Raw genomic sequence first — 16,176 nt, 5'->3', positions numbered from 1 at the left:
ATTACAACCTCTGTCATCTTCAAGTATAAACACATCTTCTTTACCTGTTTGCTGCCCCGGGCCGCTCACGGGCCCCCAGGAAGGAGCGGATGTTGCTTTGCCTGGTGGACACCTCCACGAGCTCCGGACCCCTGATACGCTCCAGGAAGGAATCAGGCCTTTGGTCTGCACGCTGCGAGTGTCTTGTGGCCCATGACCTTACAGACAACACAAATCGTGACAGCCTGCATGGAACACACACACAAAATGACTGAACCAGACAGAAACATGAGGTGGCTTAAAACACCCCCACAAACACCAGCCCAGGATTTTTCCCTACATCTCCACCTGTGATGAAATTAAACTTGATGGAGTAACTGTGTGAACTTGCCATAGTTTCGTAGATCACCTTCTGCAGTGGATCAAGAAAATACCTCACACATCAGTTCCTATTCTACTGCATCCCCACTGCAGGAGCAAAAGAATATTCTTGCTGAGTGGGGGACTTTGCATCTCAAAGTGAGATACTCAGTGAAGTCCACCAGAAGCAGTTGTCCTAGGTCCTTGAGAATTTCCATGCAAAAGTCATGCTGTGTTACCTTAATATTTACATTTCTAGGCATTCATGTTTGCATTACATCAGAAACTTCCCTGTATATTCAGAGCATACATAACTGTAGCTACACACACATTCAATCTATCCTGGAAAAGGGTAAAGAAATTATAAACAAAGATTTAAAAGGAAGCTCTCAGTACAAATTTATATATTCATATGCATTATGTTTACACAAAACACACACCTATGATCTTTTCTCATCTAAACTCAACTTCTTGCAGACTTTGTCATCTACGTCTGGTGGTGTCATTGTTTGAAAACCAAGCAGTAAAATCCAAGTTTATTCTCCACTATCCAAAATGATGAAGTGCGAACAATACTCTTTAAATTACCCTAGCTTTACAATAATTTTTTTCTTTGCTCTTTGAAATACACTGTGCTTAAAGTGACTGTGGTCTGTCTTATGGGAGCAATGGTATCTGAAGGCAGAGCCCTGCAGTCTCAGACACAAAGCAACACAATGAAGTTTTGAAGCTCCACTTCAGGTTTATATTTAAGTCCCAGTAACACAAACAACTTAAGACAATGGTCAGCTTCAATTTTGCTGACTAGGGCTCCAAATCCATTATAAACATAACTGGATTCTAAAAACTGAGAGAAATTCTTGCACTCAAAACCCAAAAACACCCTGTCTCCTCCCTTTCCAGAGCCATCTACCAAAAGGAGACAATTATTATGTTTTATTTGACAGGAAACAAGCACTGCATCAGCTATCAGCCAGAACCAAACACTTATCCATTTATTTTACAGTTTGGCCTCACTTCATGCATTTACCAGGCATTCAATGTATTTTCAGATACAGTTATGTAAAAATAATTTATTCTTCTATATTTGAAAAATTTCTTTGAGCTTATTCAGCCTCTCTCAGATTCTAAGACTTTTATTAGCAATAAGTAAGTGATGAATCAAGGTCAAATGCAACTTCTGTTACTTCTTACACACATTCTTCAGCTGGACTCCATCCATTTTCTTTGGAAAGCAATGGCTCTTCTTTCTTTGCCTCTGAATTGTGACCAGTCTTTTCCAGCACATTGAACTCAATACTGGAAATTCTGTTAGGATGTTACCTTGCCATTGCTCCCCTGCCAGTGAAGGAGCTCGCCTGGGATTCGGGTACATGTCCTCCCTCCACAGAAATGACTCCCTGCAGTTCTGAAGATGCATCCTCACGCAGTGAATGGGTTCTGCAAAGAACAATTTTTTTCTTTTTTTAAGGAATACCATGCAGCCTTCACCAGACTTTCCCCCATCTGGTTCTCTCCACCACTGCATCAGGAAACAGTCCAGCAAATTGTCCTCTCCCTAGTAATACAGAATATATTTGACAACCTTATTGCTAAGCCTGTGCTCCTATTCTTCTGGAGACATCCAATATGAACTGAAGTCAGTGGAAGTTCTGCCATTCATTCCAGCAAGCTCAGAAGCTGAAGATGACTTATTAGTACTTAAAAATAGCATTTGAGGGGAAAAAAAGATTAAATTTTAGCCTCATTTTCCAGTAATAGAGTTTTGAAATTGACTTCACTGGAAGCTGGACTTTATGAAGGTTCACTCCTGATTTTTTTATCATACTCCTTGGTTTTCTCTGTGTTTTTCAGTCTTTAGTATTCACTTCTACAAGACTTTTTTACAATTAAGAGTCACTTTTTTCCCCCTTTGTAATGGAAACAAGAACTCTCACATTGGTCTGTTAATCTATATTGTCAGGAAAACACTGACTAAAATGATATTTGCAGTATCTTTACAGGAGCTGGCAGCAGCATTCTGAATGCCCACAAAAGGATAATCAACACCTCGATTTTATGTGCACTCACAGCTGAGAAACTAAGAAAGAATTAAAACTTTATTATTTCTACCAAAAGAACAATGCTAAAATGCTACATAGACAGTCCCAGTATTCTCAGCTTGTTAACTGTTTTCTACTTCTCTTCCAATAACAAAACACCATTTAGTATTGAAAAAAAATTTAGAACCTAGTTTATGCTGCCAGCGCTGAGAATATTGTGGTTGTCAAAGTTAACATCCTTCTAAGGGACAATGAACAAGCTCATGGAACAGGCATTCATCACAGATTAACAGAGTCACAGAACTCAAGAACTCTCTTGAGCTGAATGCTGAGAGAATATAGAGTTTGTCCACCTCTTTTAGTATTTGCTAGAGAAATTGCTACAGATCTGCTGGAGAAAGGATACTGGACTAGTTAGTGTTTTAGACTGCACTGCCATGGCTGGTTTAAGTATTTTGTTCCTGTTTACTGAGTAATACACATTCTGTGTGATCTTAGCAATATATTCTAATATTGTTAATGGCAGTGCCTAAGAAGTATCTAAGTTTCCATTATAGCCAATGCCCATCTCAGGGCTTGATTCAGCTGCTTCAGAGTAGAGTCTGGTACAATTTGTAACACCTCAGAATACTTTATTGGACTTGCACACAGCTCTCTCCTCACATCCAGTAGTGCCAGCTAAATGCTTCAAATACTCCATAGTATCTCAAATAGCATTAGATGCCTATTTCAGGCAACTAAATACCTCTCATCATCAAGAGAGCCAAAGGAGCCTGAAGAGTTACTGAATTTGGAATTTGAGGGTAAGCTGAGCAGTTCCCTGGGTGCTGCTGACCATCAGTACTGACTACATCTCTACTCAGGACAGCAGGAATGTAGGCACCTGCTCACATAAAGACACTGAAATCCAGATGTCTACAGGGCACAGCTGAATCCTACTTTCAATTTTAGGTAGCCAGCCTGTGTCTATAAGCTGATGTGCTGCCTCTCCTATTTGAGCTCTTTCTATACAGAGGATGGGTTTTAAAAATGGAGATTCATTTGTTATTTTGGGGGGTTTTTTATTTTTGTTTTGACAAAATGAACCAACTTTATAACACGCTACAGAGTAAGAATATGGGAACATGAATCACTGCAGCATAAACAAGCACAGCATTCCTGTTAACTGTTGCAGTGAATGCTTTTTCTTGGTAACACCTCATTTCACAGCAGAAAAGTGCTTAAGCACTTCCTTAGCATTAAGCATAAATTTAACACCCACTGACTTTATTAAGAACTAAGTAATGTGTCTAATTGCTCTGTTGAACTATAGCAAATAGGAGCTGGAGGAAAGCAAAGGCAAAGAAGAAATGTTGTTACTCTAGCAGATGTGCTTTTTTCCCAATATCCATAATTGCATATTTTCATGTAAGACATAGAAAACCTAAAATCCTGGATGGTTTCTAGCTTTTGGTACAGACATATAGACATATTCTAAAGCAAATCTGAATATTAAAAAAATAAAATTTAATGTTATTATAAACATATTGTATATATTTAACAGCACCCATTTCAAAAAATGCAAAAATCTTAAATATGAGATCTCTTTTACAGAGCAAGACTGTATCTTCTTACCCATACATGAAGTCCTGCAATTAATGCTGATAATATCAAACTTTCCTTTAAAAAAATGCCTCTTCAAGACCATCACCATGATGATAAAGTGCAATTCATATTTCAGTCCCTCTATCTGTCAAAGTCATTGCCTCTGAAATTGCAGATGACCGCAGGGATTTAATTCTACATTTAAACCTTTATAACCCTACTCTCACATCCCAGCCAATAATTCCATTCTGTGAGCTGCCAATCACTGACATCCACTACAAATAGGGCATTTAAAAAAAGGAAAGGAAGAGGCTCATTTCAATCTGTGTTTTCACTTTTTCTCACACATCACTGTAAATAGAGAGAAAGGGACAGGGCTCTTTTAAATCTCCCTAAGGAGACCATGGGGTAGTGCAACAACAGCAAGCAAGGCTTACTGTGCAGAACAAATCAGATCCATTTTCACTACTGTAAATACATCTATGTGACAGCAGGTATCATGTAAGCAAAGCAAGAAGAAAAAAGGACCAATTCAAACAGAACATCCACAGCAGCTGCTAGGGACATGCAATCCAAAAATCACCAAAATGCAGGGAGTCCCATCAGCCCATCAGGATTCTGGCTGCTCTAGTCTGGGTGTGCATTTGAACAGCAAGAGACAGCCTGACAAGTTCCACACAGGTGGTTGGCCGTAACAAGCCAAAAGCAGAAAACCTTTTCCAGCCTTTTAGAGATGCTATGGATCATCAGGCATCTTTCCACAGACCCTGCAGGCTTTGCCCAGTCTAGAGGAATGACTGGTACTGTGCAATAGGTAAGTGCAAGCTCACTGGCATGTTTCAAATAGCCATTTTTAAACTATCAAAACTAGACAAAGGGAATGTAAAGAAACTATTACATTTCCTCTGTACAGTGAGACACCCTGAAAATCCAGTACAAAAAAGCTGATACTCTTTATACAGTACAGATTTTCCCTATCACAGGAACTCAGCAATTTGCAGAGGCTGCTTTTAAAAAACCAAACGTTCCCAAGGCTTCTCACTGCATGATGCTGGAAGGATCTTTTTTTTCACCAAACGCTACAAACTCTGTTGGAAGCACAGACCCTGCTATTTGTGTAGTGACTTGAGAAAGAGGTTTCTCTTTTATGAGTTAGTGTAATTCCCACTGATGTGAAAATGGGCTTTTTTCCTGAGGTAATACAGCTCCTGGTTCCAAAACTGCAAACCATGACAACCTCTCTGTGTCTGTCTCCTCTGTGCTTTGGATAGATGTTGTCAAGTCTGTAAAGTGCACTGGGCCAGCAATAACATGACACAATATTCCCATAATTCCAGGTCCCATTCCCAGAGCTACAGGAGTTCCACGACCTATGCATCAATCTGTCCTCTTGACTGTGATGAAAGGAAAATATTACCTGATATAGCCATTTTCAATCCTTTCGATATCTTCATCAGCAGCTCTGACAGACAGGCTGTGCACACCAGGGTAGGAGTGCTGGGTGTTGATTTTTGCCATTTTGCTTTACATATCAACATCTAAATGACAGCTGAAATGGGAAAAAAAAAATATGAAGGCTTCAAAAGGAATGTGTTCAGTACTCAAAAAGAGTTCTTTATTAAAACAGTGGAACAGCAAAAAGCAATTTCAACCATTCAAGGGACAGTCAGTGATATTTACACACACCTATGACAAGTGTTTCTTGATTTATTTGCAGTAGACAGAAAAAAGTGTTAGCAAAGATTAATCATGACCAAAGAAAAAGGGTTACAAGACATATTCTTTTAATCTCTGGGATTTATGGACTACCTACACTGTCATACCAAAGTGAAATTGCATTTAAAATCTCATTAAAAGAAGGTTGGTGAGGAAGTCAACCAAAAAAGCCAGGTCATACATGTGCTAGGACAACCCATTCCACTTCACATTCATTCCCCTGTGCTAATTTTATTTATTTTATTATTAAGAATTTTATTCCAAAAATCCATATTGACCAAGCAGATAATTAATGACATTTACCTCTTAGTTTAATGTAGGCCATGTTATAATTCTATATTATTAAAACTCTGCACTAAACACACACTAGGGGGTTTTATTACAGTGCTTCAAAACAGTCTCTGTTATGATATTTAGCAGCTCATCTCCTACAAGTTTTAAAATATTTGTCTGAATCCCTTTCTAGATTTGATCTTCAATGCCTTTCCAAATTCATATCACATCTACTACTTACAAAATGAGTTTTAAGACTCAAGACACGAGTCTTACAAATGGAACACTGCAAGAATTTCAGTGAAAGCTTTGAATTTTTCCAAAAGAAAAAAAAAGGTTTAGAAACTCCATTCAGGAACCTTTTTTGTTTGAAATATGACTAGAATGAAATCCCCTCAGGATCAATCAACTCCCTCACACTAGGTCATGTCCATTTTTCACCTGCAATCCTCTGTCTCACTGACCACACAAGATCCACCTTTGACACCAAATTAAATACAGATCTTTCAGAAACCAACTTTCTGACCTGAATTATTCCTAAAGCAAAGCTCACTATCCATTATTAGAGCATTATGCACCCACTTTCTTGAAAACCAGATACCTGACTTAGCCTCCACTCAATTCCCAGACAATTAAAGAAAATAATATACAACTTTTAAAGTTATTTAATATATTTTAAAGTGGTTTGTTTGTTTGTTTGGGTTTTTTTTTCATCCAGAAATAATGAAAATACTCAAGAAACAGCCTTGGACATCACTAAATATTCAAAAATTTTATTAGTATTCCCCATCACTAATTTTGCCTCAATTTAAATCAGTTAATATCTGTGTTTCACCTCAAACTAAACCTTTTTCAAGCTGATTAACTGAAGTTTTACTGGGGGAAAATGGGCATTTTTATTACACATTGGTATTTAAAAAATTGAATTCTTTCAACCCACTCTCAGATTGGAATGTTCACTAGAAGAATTAACTTCTAAAGTGCAGATAATTTATGTTAAAAACATAACTCAGAGTTTTAAAAGCTTGATAGTGGGAAGAATTATTCATAAGTAACAAAGCATTAACCTTTTTTCTGAAGTTGCAATTTCAGAGCAAATTTAGCATTGAGTGAAGTTCTTGACTAGTTCTGACACTTAACCATTACACCTATCAGTTCTGGTGATTCATAATCAGATTGATGTCTACCTACAGCAGTTCTTAAAAACAAGGGTCACCTGGTTTATAACCTCCATCAAAGTAAGCAACTCTGTTAAACAAATAAAACTGTTAAAACAATAAAAGCACGAGATAATGAAACCCTTCTGAAGTCTTGGGGTGATGTAGATAATTGGCTACCAACACCATGGTTTCCCTCACTGAAAAGACACATTGCTTCTGAAACTGGAGATGAGTGGCACATGGATTTCCAGATGCATTTGAACTTCAGTTCCCAAAAGTTTGGTTTAAAAACATGAACTACAGTATTTCTCTACACTTAAAACTCTTACACTTAAAACTGAAATGGCAGAAATTGGATATGGCTAATCTGGAATTAAACACTTTTAATAGATATTGGAATTAGATACTCCAAACCTCCTGAAAGGCTTGAGTATGCCAGTGGAGCACTGAATACAAGAAACCCTTATTCAGACTCTCAAAAGCTAAAAAAAAAAAAAAAAGTAATAGCATATGAAGCCAAACACTGTTTTGGATTTAAAAAACCCCAAGAAGACAGAAAGCAATAACAGGACTAAATAGTCACCTTCACCACTGCAGAAGTTCCATAACAGTATTCCTCAGAGCTCCATAGGAAAATCTGTTGTTAATGATGCTGATGGAAAGATGAAGTGGTGACACAGTAAGATCTCAGGATGGCAAAAAATTGCATAGGCAAGAGAAACAAAAGGAGTGCCAGGAACCTCAGGGTGGCCAACATCCATTTCTCAATTTGATGATAAGTGATGTGCAACACAGGCAAATGGAAACCCATGAATACAGGTGAAAAGCATGCAAACTGCTGTCCTACATACTTCCAAATGAACCATATGCACTCAGAAAAGAAACCTGAAAGAGTAGTTTTGGATTAAATATGAGGAAGAAATTCTTCCCTATGATGGTGTCAAAACACTGGACCATGTTGCCCAGAGAAGCTGTGGATGCCCCACCCCTGCAAGTGTCCAAGGCCAGGTTGGACGAGGCTTTGAGCAACCTGGTCAGGGGCAAGAGGAATTGGAACTGCATGGTCCCTTCCAACCCAAACCAATTTATTAACTTAGGACATAGGTACAGCTCAGTGAAACAGTGTGCTCACTGCAGGACAGGCTTGCTGACACAACAACTGACAATGTATACATGGAACACGTTAATGACACAAAAACCACTAAAACTGCTCCATGAAACAACAGAGCAGACACTTCAAATCCTTCTCTTAATCAGAAAGATAAAGCTGAATAACAGCATGGCAAGAATGATTAAAGACCTGGAAAAGGGAGAGGATGGCAAATGGGGCCTGCTCACCCTAAAAAGGTGAAGACTATAAAGTTATAAAATAAAAGTATATAGGTAAAATTTCAGCTCATTTCAGATCCCTTACAATCATTTCAGCTGTAAAATTCATTCAATATACAGTGTGGTCTGGATGCTTATTCTGCACTATTCGGGAGGAAAGGAGAGGGAAAAAATTCACAGAAATACAACTCTACCATCAAGCAATAAAATTATTTTTGGAAGGAGGTAGGAAGAGTAGATGAAAGTATGTTACCTGTGCCCAGCTGTGGTAGAGAGAGACTGAACACAGGACAAACAGAAATAAACAGTGAGGTCATCTGGGTACAGTGCAGGTGCTGAGACCCCCTGAAGCAATGTGGTTTGGCACTGCATAAAGCCCATAAAGTTCTGGCAAATTATGAACTATCTGATGAAGAAGAAATATTTGCTCCTTCCAGGCCTCTAAGAACCCTAATGATAAATGTTTTTAATAGTCTAGGGAGGAGACTTTTCAACATTAGATCCAAAATATGGCAAGTTATCAACCTGGGAGCAGCTTAACAGGAGTCAGCCAGCAGGAAAGTCCTGAAGAGCCAGGAGGCTCCGCAAACACCTTCTGCAAGGACACAGAGAGACAGCTCCAACCATCTGGGACCTGCAATCCCAAAACTGCCACTTCTTACAAGGCAGTTTTACGAACTGAGTAGAGCTCAGCTTCTTATTTAAAACCAGGTGGGTTGGCCTTGGCTGGCTGGCAGATGCCCACACAGCTGCTATTGTACTTCCCCTCCTCAGCTGCTCAGTGGATGAAAGCTCATCATGGGTCAGGAGGAAAAAACAGGAAGAAAAAGAACATTGGAAGACCAATTGTCATCACAAGCAAAATGGGCTCAAACAGAGGAAAACTCAATTTAGTGCAAATTAAAATGGAGTTGGATGGTGGAAAACAAAGACAAAACACTCTACCACTCATTTTCCCTGGATTCAACTTTGTGGCCGCATTTCTCTTCACAGATAAAAGCAAGGTACAATTTCCCAAGGACATTTTCTGGGAGTCGCAGCGAGGAACCTCAGAGAAAGAAGAAACAATTCTTATCTCATTTGCTGCTCCTGTGCTGTGCTACAGCAGAATGCAATATGGAGATTGTTTACCCAAAGTGATGGTGTTTTGTCTCCTTGGCCTATCAGGGCCAAGCACATCTCCAGACTGTCAGTCAGGAGACAGTCACAAGATTCTGTTCAGGGGAGTTGAGTGCTTGTGCAGTTTCAGTTTAGATGTAATATAGTATAGAATAATAGAGTATAATAAAGTAACTAATTGGCCTTCTGATATTGAAGGAGTCAGATGCATCATTTCTCCCCTTCATCGGGGTTGTCCTGCTTTTACCATATAACTTTACCCCTACATTCCCAACTCCTCCAGCTCCTCTACCCTACCCAGCAGCACAGGGGCTGGCAAATGGGAGGCTGCAGTCAGTCCATAATGTTTCCTCCCTGCCACTCCTTCCTCCTCACACTGTGCCCTGACCCAGTGTGGGTCCTTACTGCAGGCTGCAGTCCTTCACAAACTGCTCCAGTGTGGGTCCAATCCACAGGCTGCAGTCCTGCAGGATAAACCTGCTCCAGTGTGGGTCCTCCATGGACCACAGTCCTTGTCAGGAGAACCTGTTCCTGCACAGGCTCCTCTTCACTGGCTGCAGTCTGCTGCAGGAATGGCTCCACTGAAGGGTCCTCCACAGTGGATGTCTGCTCCATCATGGAGCCCTCCAAGACTTGCAGGGGAATCCTGCTCCAGTGCCCACAACACCATCTCTGCTCCTTCTTCTCCGACCCTGCTTTCTGCAGAGATGGTTTTCACCCTTCCTTTCCCGCTCAGTCCCCTCACACTGCCTTTGTGGCATCCTACGCTTTCTTAAGTGCTTTTTCCCTGAAATGCCACCCTCTTGGCCACAGGGGATGAGCTGGAGCCATGTGAGCAGCCCTGGCTGCTGCTCACATCACCCCCTGACAGCCCCTGGGCACTGCACCCACCCCGCCCTGGTACCTGCCTTTTATAAATAACAGCTCCTACCTGGGAACTACACTCTCTGCTCTGAATATTTAATGCTAATAATTACTCTGAGGGTAAAACTTGATTACCTAAAGGCTGACAAGTCTGGTAAATCCATGTTAGGCACTTAAAACAGGTATTTAGCTCACAAGTGATTTAACAAAAGAACAGATAGATAGACAAACACATTGTCCTCTGAGCCTCAATCTAGTCACCCAGCAAAATAAAACTTGAATCCCTCCTAGCTCGTGAAAGACTGGCATCTTTACCAATGCCTTAAACAGAATTTTAACATGTTTTCTCACCTAGTCTTTTCTTCCTGGCTACCCAATATACTTACCTGAAAGAGATTAGTAATTCCACACTCAAGAATATTGTTTTTCAGTGCCTAAATCACTGAGACTCAAACTACAGCTGAACAAGACAGATGTATTATCCTACTGAAAATGCAACAAATTACATACATTAGACAGCACTCCCTACTTGAAATGTAAATGGTCAGGCTGTTCTATCCTCTTCCTTTTGAATCCAATAGCAGCTGAGGTTTTGTGTCAAACTATTTTCAAGGCACTGTCTAGAAGCATTTCTAAGGAGGCAGCCAGTTGTTTGACAACAAATATGAGTTCAAGTAACATATGAAAATTTCAGATTAATGTAAGTCTTTCCTAATTTTGAAAATCAGGTTCTATTTGCCTCTTTAGAACCACATCATTAAAGACCCAGAACTAGAACTATGAAGGCTGCAGTATCTAAATTTTAGGAGCTCTGCCATGCAGTGGGTTTCCTGAAGCAGGAATGCAGAAATGTAGGTGAGCAGGAACAAGGCACTAAGAAGGAAGGTACATATATGAAATGACTGAAACTGAACTGGGATACTGAGAATAACTGGGCTTCTAACTCCAGGCCCAAAGGAGTGGCACCCAATTCACAGCTGTAACTCCCCTCCTTCTCAAGCTGATTCACCTGTTTGCACCAAATTGCATTGTGCTGAGCAGCTGCACCTCAAAAATAAGAAACCTTTTCAAGTCTGTTTCAAATTAAGCAAGAAAAAACCAAATTTCCTCCTTTTTCCAGAGCCTGCTTCCAGTAGATTATGGGCTACAAACAGCTTTCTCATGGGTTTTCAGCACTCTAGAACACCTATGGCAGCAGCAGTATCTGTTGTCAGCACCCACTGCAATCTGGACACATTCAAGGCCTCTGAGCAGCTTTGTGGCCTGGTTTTCAGACAATTTTGCACCCTCTCAGCAGGGAAAAAAGCTCTAACACACTTTAATATTACAAATTCTAACAAATTTAGGAAGTTGATAGCTATCCACTATGCCACCAAAGTGAGCTCTGCAACTGAGCAGCTTTGTGGCCCGGGTTTCAGACAATTTTGCACCTTCTCAGCAGGGAAAAAAACCCTAACGCACAGGCACACACTTTAATATCACAAATTATAACAAATTTAGGAAGTTGATAGCTATCCACTATGCCACCAAAGTGAGCTCTGCAGTCTGTCCAATATTTGTGAAGGATCTTTGAATCACTGTAGTCTCCCTCTCAAAAGCACTGAGAGTTCATGTTTGGGCTACTCTAGCAGTTCCCTTTTGGGGCAGAATATATCAACCCAACCAAACTTAAGTCAAAATTGTTAACCAACCAAGAATTAATACACCTGATACAAAGTAAATGTAGTTGTTCATCAAGTAATAATGACAGATTGAGTTCTTTATACCACCAATTAGTATTTTTAAGGCTTATTTGTTTAAAGGACTACAGAAAGAAAATATGGCAGAATTCAAAAAAGAGCTTTTCAAGGTGAAATATGTATCACCACCACAAAATAAAAAATTACTTTACATACGATTTTATAATGCATCCTGTGTGTTTGTGTCATTTTTAAAACACTGCTGTTCTTGAAGCTTTCAGCATTTTATTTATTGCTGTGGAAGCAGTGATAAGCTGCATAGGATCACTAACATCATTTTAGTTAAGACACGTTCCAAATCCTCACACAGCCTCTCAGGTTCAACCCTGATAAGTCTTAGGGATTTATTCTGGGATTTGACCTCCACCTACATGATCCTTGTTATATCACTTGCTAATAGTTGTAGCTCAGCTGTGCATTATGTATCTTGTGTGTGCTCTGTGTGACAGGCTGCAGCTCCAATGATGCAACCATAATGGCAACAAACAGACATCAGAGACTGGACACTGGAACTTTTAAATAATGACATGGCTTGAAGACAAAGCACAACCCTTTCTTCAAGGATTTGGAGGTTTGCAAATTCACCTGCACATTGGACTCTGGCGCACTCATATGGAAATCAGCTTTGTTTATGAAGGCTATTAGATCAAGCTCAGGGAGCTGAAAAAACAATCGGCAGTACCAACCTACCCTCATGAATTCATTACAGTTTAAATCAACAATTCTTAAATTCTAGGGCCTCTTTTAAAAGCACACTTCTCAAAATGTATTACTCTCTGCTACATCATATTGCATTTTCTACAGTCTATGAGCGCTGACATCTCCTGAGAATGCACAAAATTTATACACATAGCCCAGTAGCCTCAGGACCAGCCGAGGATGTCAAACACCCTACCTTTCACAGGTACTTTAGATGTGCATGCACTTCACAAAGCATTGCATTATTCATGTATGTACAATTTACAGTTTTAGAATGAAATACACATGATTACCTTTGATCTATTTGATGGCTGAGTCTCTGGCACCTTTTAGTACCAAAATAATAATTCAAATGAATTTAATTATTTGTACAGAGTTTTCCTTCTGTAACTATGAACTATTAGCAATAGTAGTAACTATGAACTATAGCTCAATTTCCTAAGATTTACTAAAGTTTTCTGAGGACCATTTTCTGCAGATGAATCCTTTTTTAGATTGGAAACTTTTCAGAAGAAACTAGCTGTGGGTATTGAAATTAATATTGTAAATTAAAACACAGAAAATAAAAATTACAGCTGACTGGACAAGCAAGTCACATCATGTTGTTTCTGCAGCCAGTATGGATTAACAGGGTGCAGGTATCCATGTTCCTAAACAGCAAATATGCTCTGTGCCAGGCTTCTGTAGTCACTGTCTAAAATTCACTGGTTCTGCCAGTGTGTCCTGTCCATGCACTCATGCCAGCATGGGTTAACAGGGTGCAGGTATCCATGCTTATATACAGCAAATAAGCTCTGTGCTTCTGTAGCCACTGTCTAAAATTCACTGGTTCTGCCAGTGTGTCCTGTCCATGCACTCATGCACTGAAGTAACTCTTAAAAGTGAACATAGCAGGGGCATGAATACAGCATGAGCACAGCAGGTTTACACTCCTGAATGTGTGCCCATAAAACAAAAATGTGTGTTTGCATACGTGTGATAGCAGGTTTATATACAGCCTACAAAACAAAAATGTGTGTTTGCATACGTGTGAACGTCACCCGTTTAAATTCACTCCCTGCACAGCTCAGGCGAACCATCGGAGCCATCCCATTTGCCTGGGGAAGGGAAACACGAGGGGCAAACCGTGTCACGTTTCACAAGCCGTAAGGAGGCATCCTACCCAAGAGGATTTAAGAGATGCTAATGAAAAGAGATGGCAACATTGGAGAAGGCTGCCGGACAACGTGCTGAACCGAAATGACTGAGCCTGGATGCAAATTGGATGACAAAGGCTGCGGTACACAGAAGGCAAAGCTGACACATGCTGATATGGAAGGATGAGGTATAATTTTTTAAAGCTGATGTGTTCTTCCCTCAAGTCATTCACTACTTGTTTACAATGATTACCCTTGCTGATTCAACATCCCGACAGTCCCATTTTCATTTGCAACATGTATTTTTCTGATCAGATGGTTTTAGCAGACATACTCAAAGAAATCAACATGAAAAACACCAGAAGGAAAAAAACAAAGATTGTGCTAAAGACACACAGTTATGCTATTCCAAAACCGGTAACATCTGAAACTGCAGATGTAGTTTTACTCAGCTGTAAAAATGAAAATTACAAATTTTAAATACTAAAGTCCTTTAACTGTTTGCTTTGAATGCAGCAACTACGAATCTGGAAAACAAAATATAGTGAAAACAGGTAGATCAACAGGTAGATCAACATTTACACTTAACGTCATTTCTTCAGAGATCTAAAGTAACGTTTGCATCATTTTTCCTTATCTTCTTTAGACTCTTCCTCTTGGTAAATAAGGGGACTTGCACTACAGACAGACACTGATTATTACTGCATCTTCTACATTCTTAGGCAGACTATGTACGGGAATTTTGCAAAAGATGTCTTATTTCTGGAACCAAGGTCAATTTATGAGAAGCGCCAGAAATCACTGGAAAATTATTCCCTTTCACTGCTTGTAGTATTTGCTAGCATCTTTTTTTATACAGAGTTTGATAGCCTCATGCTTACACCACAGGCACCAGACACTGGAGAAGTGAAGAGACACATGAATCAAGCTAGTAAAATTAAGTGTCAGTGAACAGGAGTGGAATAAGTCCCCTCAGCCCCACTTCTGCTCAGATTTGTGCCCTGAATCCAATTTAATTGTCAATACACAAATCTCTGCATCAATTAATCAAATTAACACTTTTCTGTAAAATTAAATAAACGAACAAAGTTTACGTTTCTATTTCAAGCCTCTGGGCTAAGGCTTGGAATTGAAGCCTGGTGCAGGACAAGATGCCACTCTCACAGGCGTGACAGAAGGCGTCCTGCCTCCTGCTTCACACTCACCTGCCCACGCTCTCCTCCGCAGCATCCGAACCCTGCAGCTCTCTCCGTCCGTCCGTCCGTCCGTCCGTCCGTAGCCGCCCCTCCGCGCCGCGCGGCCGGATTACGGCCGCAGCCCGAGCGCCTAAGCCCGGCTCACCGGGAAAAGCCGCTCGAAGGGCTTTGCGATCCTGTTAAGTTCTCGGAGGGGATCAAGACGTCAAAGGGGCTCGGCGGCGCCCCGGCACATTCCGTGCCACGCCGAGGAAAGTTGGGAGCCCGGCGCGGACAGGACAGGGCAGGGCAGGGCCGGCCCGGGGAGCGAGGATCCGCAGCCCCGGGCGGCGAGGCGAGAAGCGGCGGGGCCGAGCGGGGCAGCCACAAGGCCCGCTGCCCGCGGCAGGCGCCGTGCCCCGGTGCTGTGCCTCAGCTGGCCGCGGTGCCGGAGGGCCCGGGCGGAGCGGAGCTCGGCGGCGCTCCCGGCCGCGCTGGGCAGCGGAGCTCGGGGCCGGCAGGGACAGCCGGCTCCCCGCCGCCCTCCCCTCGCACACAGCGCCCGCGGCTCCTGCATCTGCCGCCGGCGGAGGGGCCGGAGGCAGCGGGGATGCTCAGGAGGGCGGGGGGGACGTGCCGCTGCCAGCTCGAAGCGCTTCCCTCTCGGCAGCCGTCGGGGAGTGGATTTCCCAGGGCTCCGGCTCCGCCGTCCGTGCGCGTCCTGCCCCGGGGGAACCGCGAGGGCACGGATGGAACCCCACAGCCCTCTCCATCGTGGGAGGCTTCTGCTCGCGGTACCGATGAATAGGTTTCTCCTTCAGCTCTCTCGCCCTCGCTCCCTGACCTGCCTGAGGGTGCTGACCCTCATTTTCCTGTGCTAAAGCTCCCTCAAGGCTTTCACACTCCCCCGAACTCCATCTGTTCAGTTCTGATTCTGCTTTTCACAGGGTTCAGAAGAGCTGGAAACAAAGAGTGTGTATGATTCATAAAATGATTCTTCA

At 41.5% G+C, this 16,176-nt stretch overlaps 1 protein-coding gene across 2 annotated transcripts in view; it reads right to left on the bottom strand.

Annotated features, from left to right (window-relative positions):
• Positions 1 to 15,277, bottom strand: part of CNGA3 (cyclic nucleotide gated channel subunit alpha 3) — a 30,921-nt gene extending 15,644 nt beyond the window's left edge. For both annotated transcript variants that reach the window (XM_039714084.1, XM_039714085.1), the window contains exons 1-4: positions 15,206 to 15,277; positions 5,383 to 5,514; positions 1,663 to 1,779; positions 45 to 224 (exon numbers count right to left, since the gene is read on the bottom strand). In XM_039714084.1, the coding sequence (XP_039570018.1) occupies positions 45 to 224; positions 1,663 to 1,779; positions 5,383 to 5,483 (398 nt within the window). In that variant the 5' untranslated portion in view covers positions 5,484 to 5,514; positions 15,206 to 15,277. The remainder of the gene's footprint in view (positions 1 to 44; positions 225 to 1,662; positions 1,780 to 5,382; positions 5,515 to 15,205) is intronic.
• Positions 15,278 to 16,176: the final 899 nt, after the last annotated feature.

Source organism: Passer montanus, unplaced genomic scaffold (assembly GCF_014805655.1).
Source record: "Passer montanus isolate IOZ18808 unplaced genomic scaffold, ASM1480565v1 scaffold3, whole genome shotgun sequence".
NCBI lineage: Eukaryota > Metazoa > Chordata > Aves > Passeriformes > Passeridae > Passer > Passer montanus.
The sequence above is the reverse complement of the archived record's forward strand: the minus strand, read 5'-3'. Positions and strand labels throughout refer to the sequence as shown.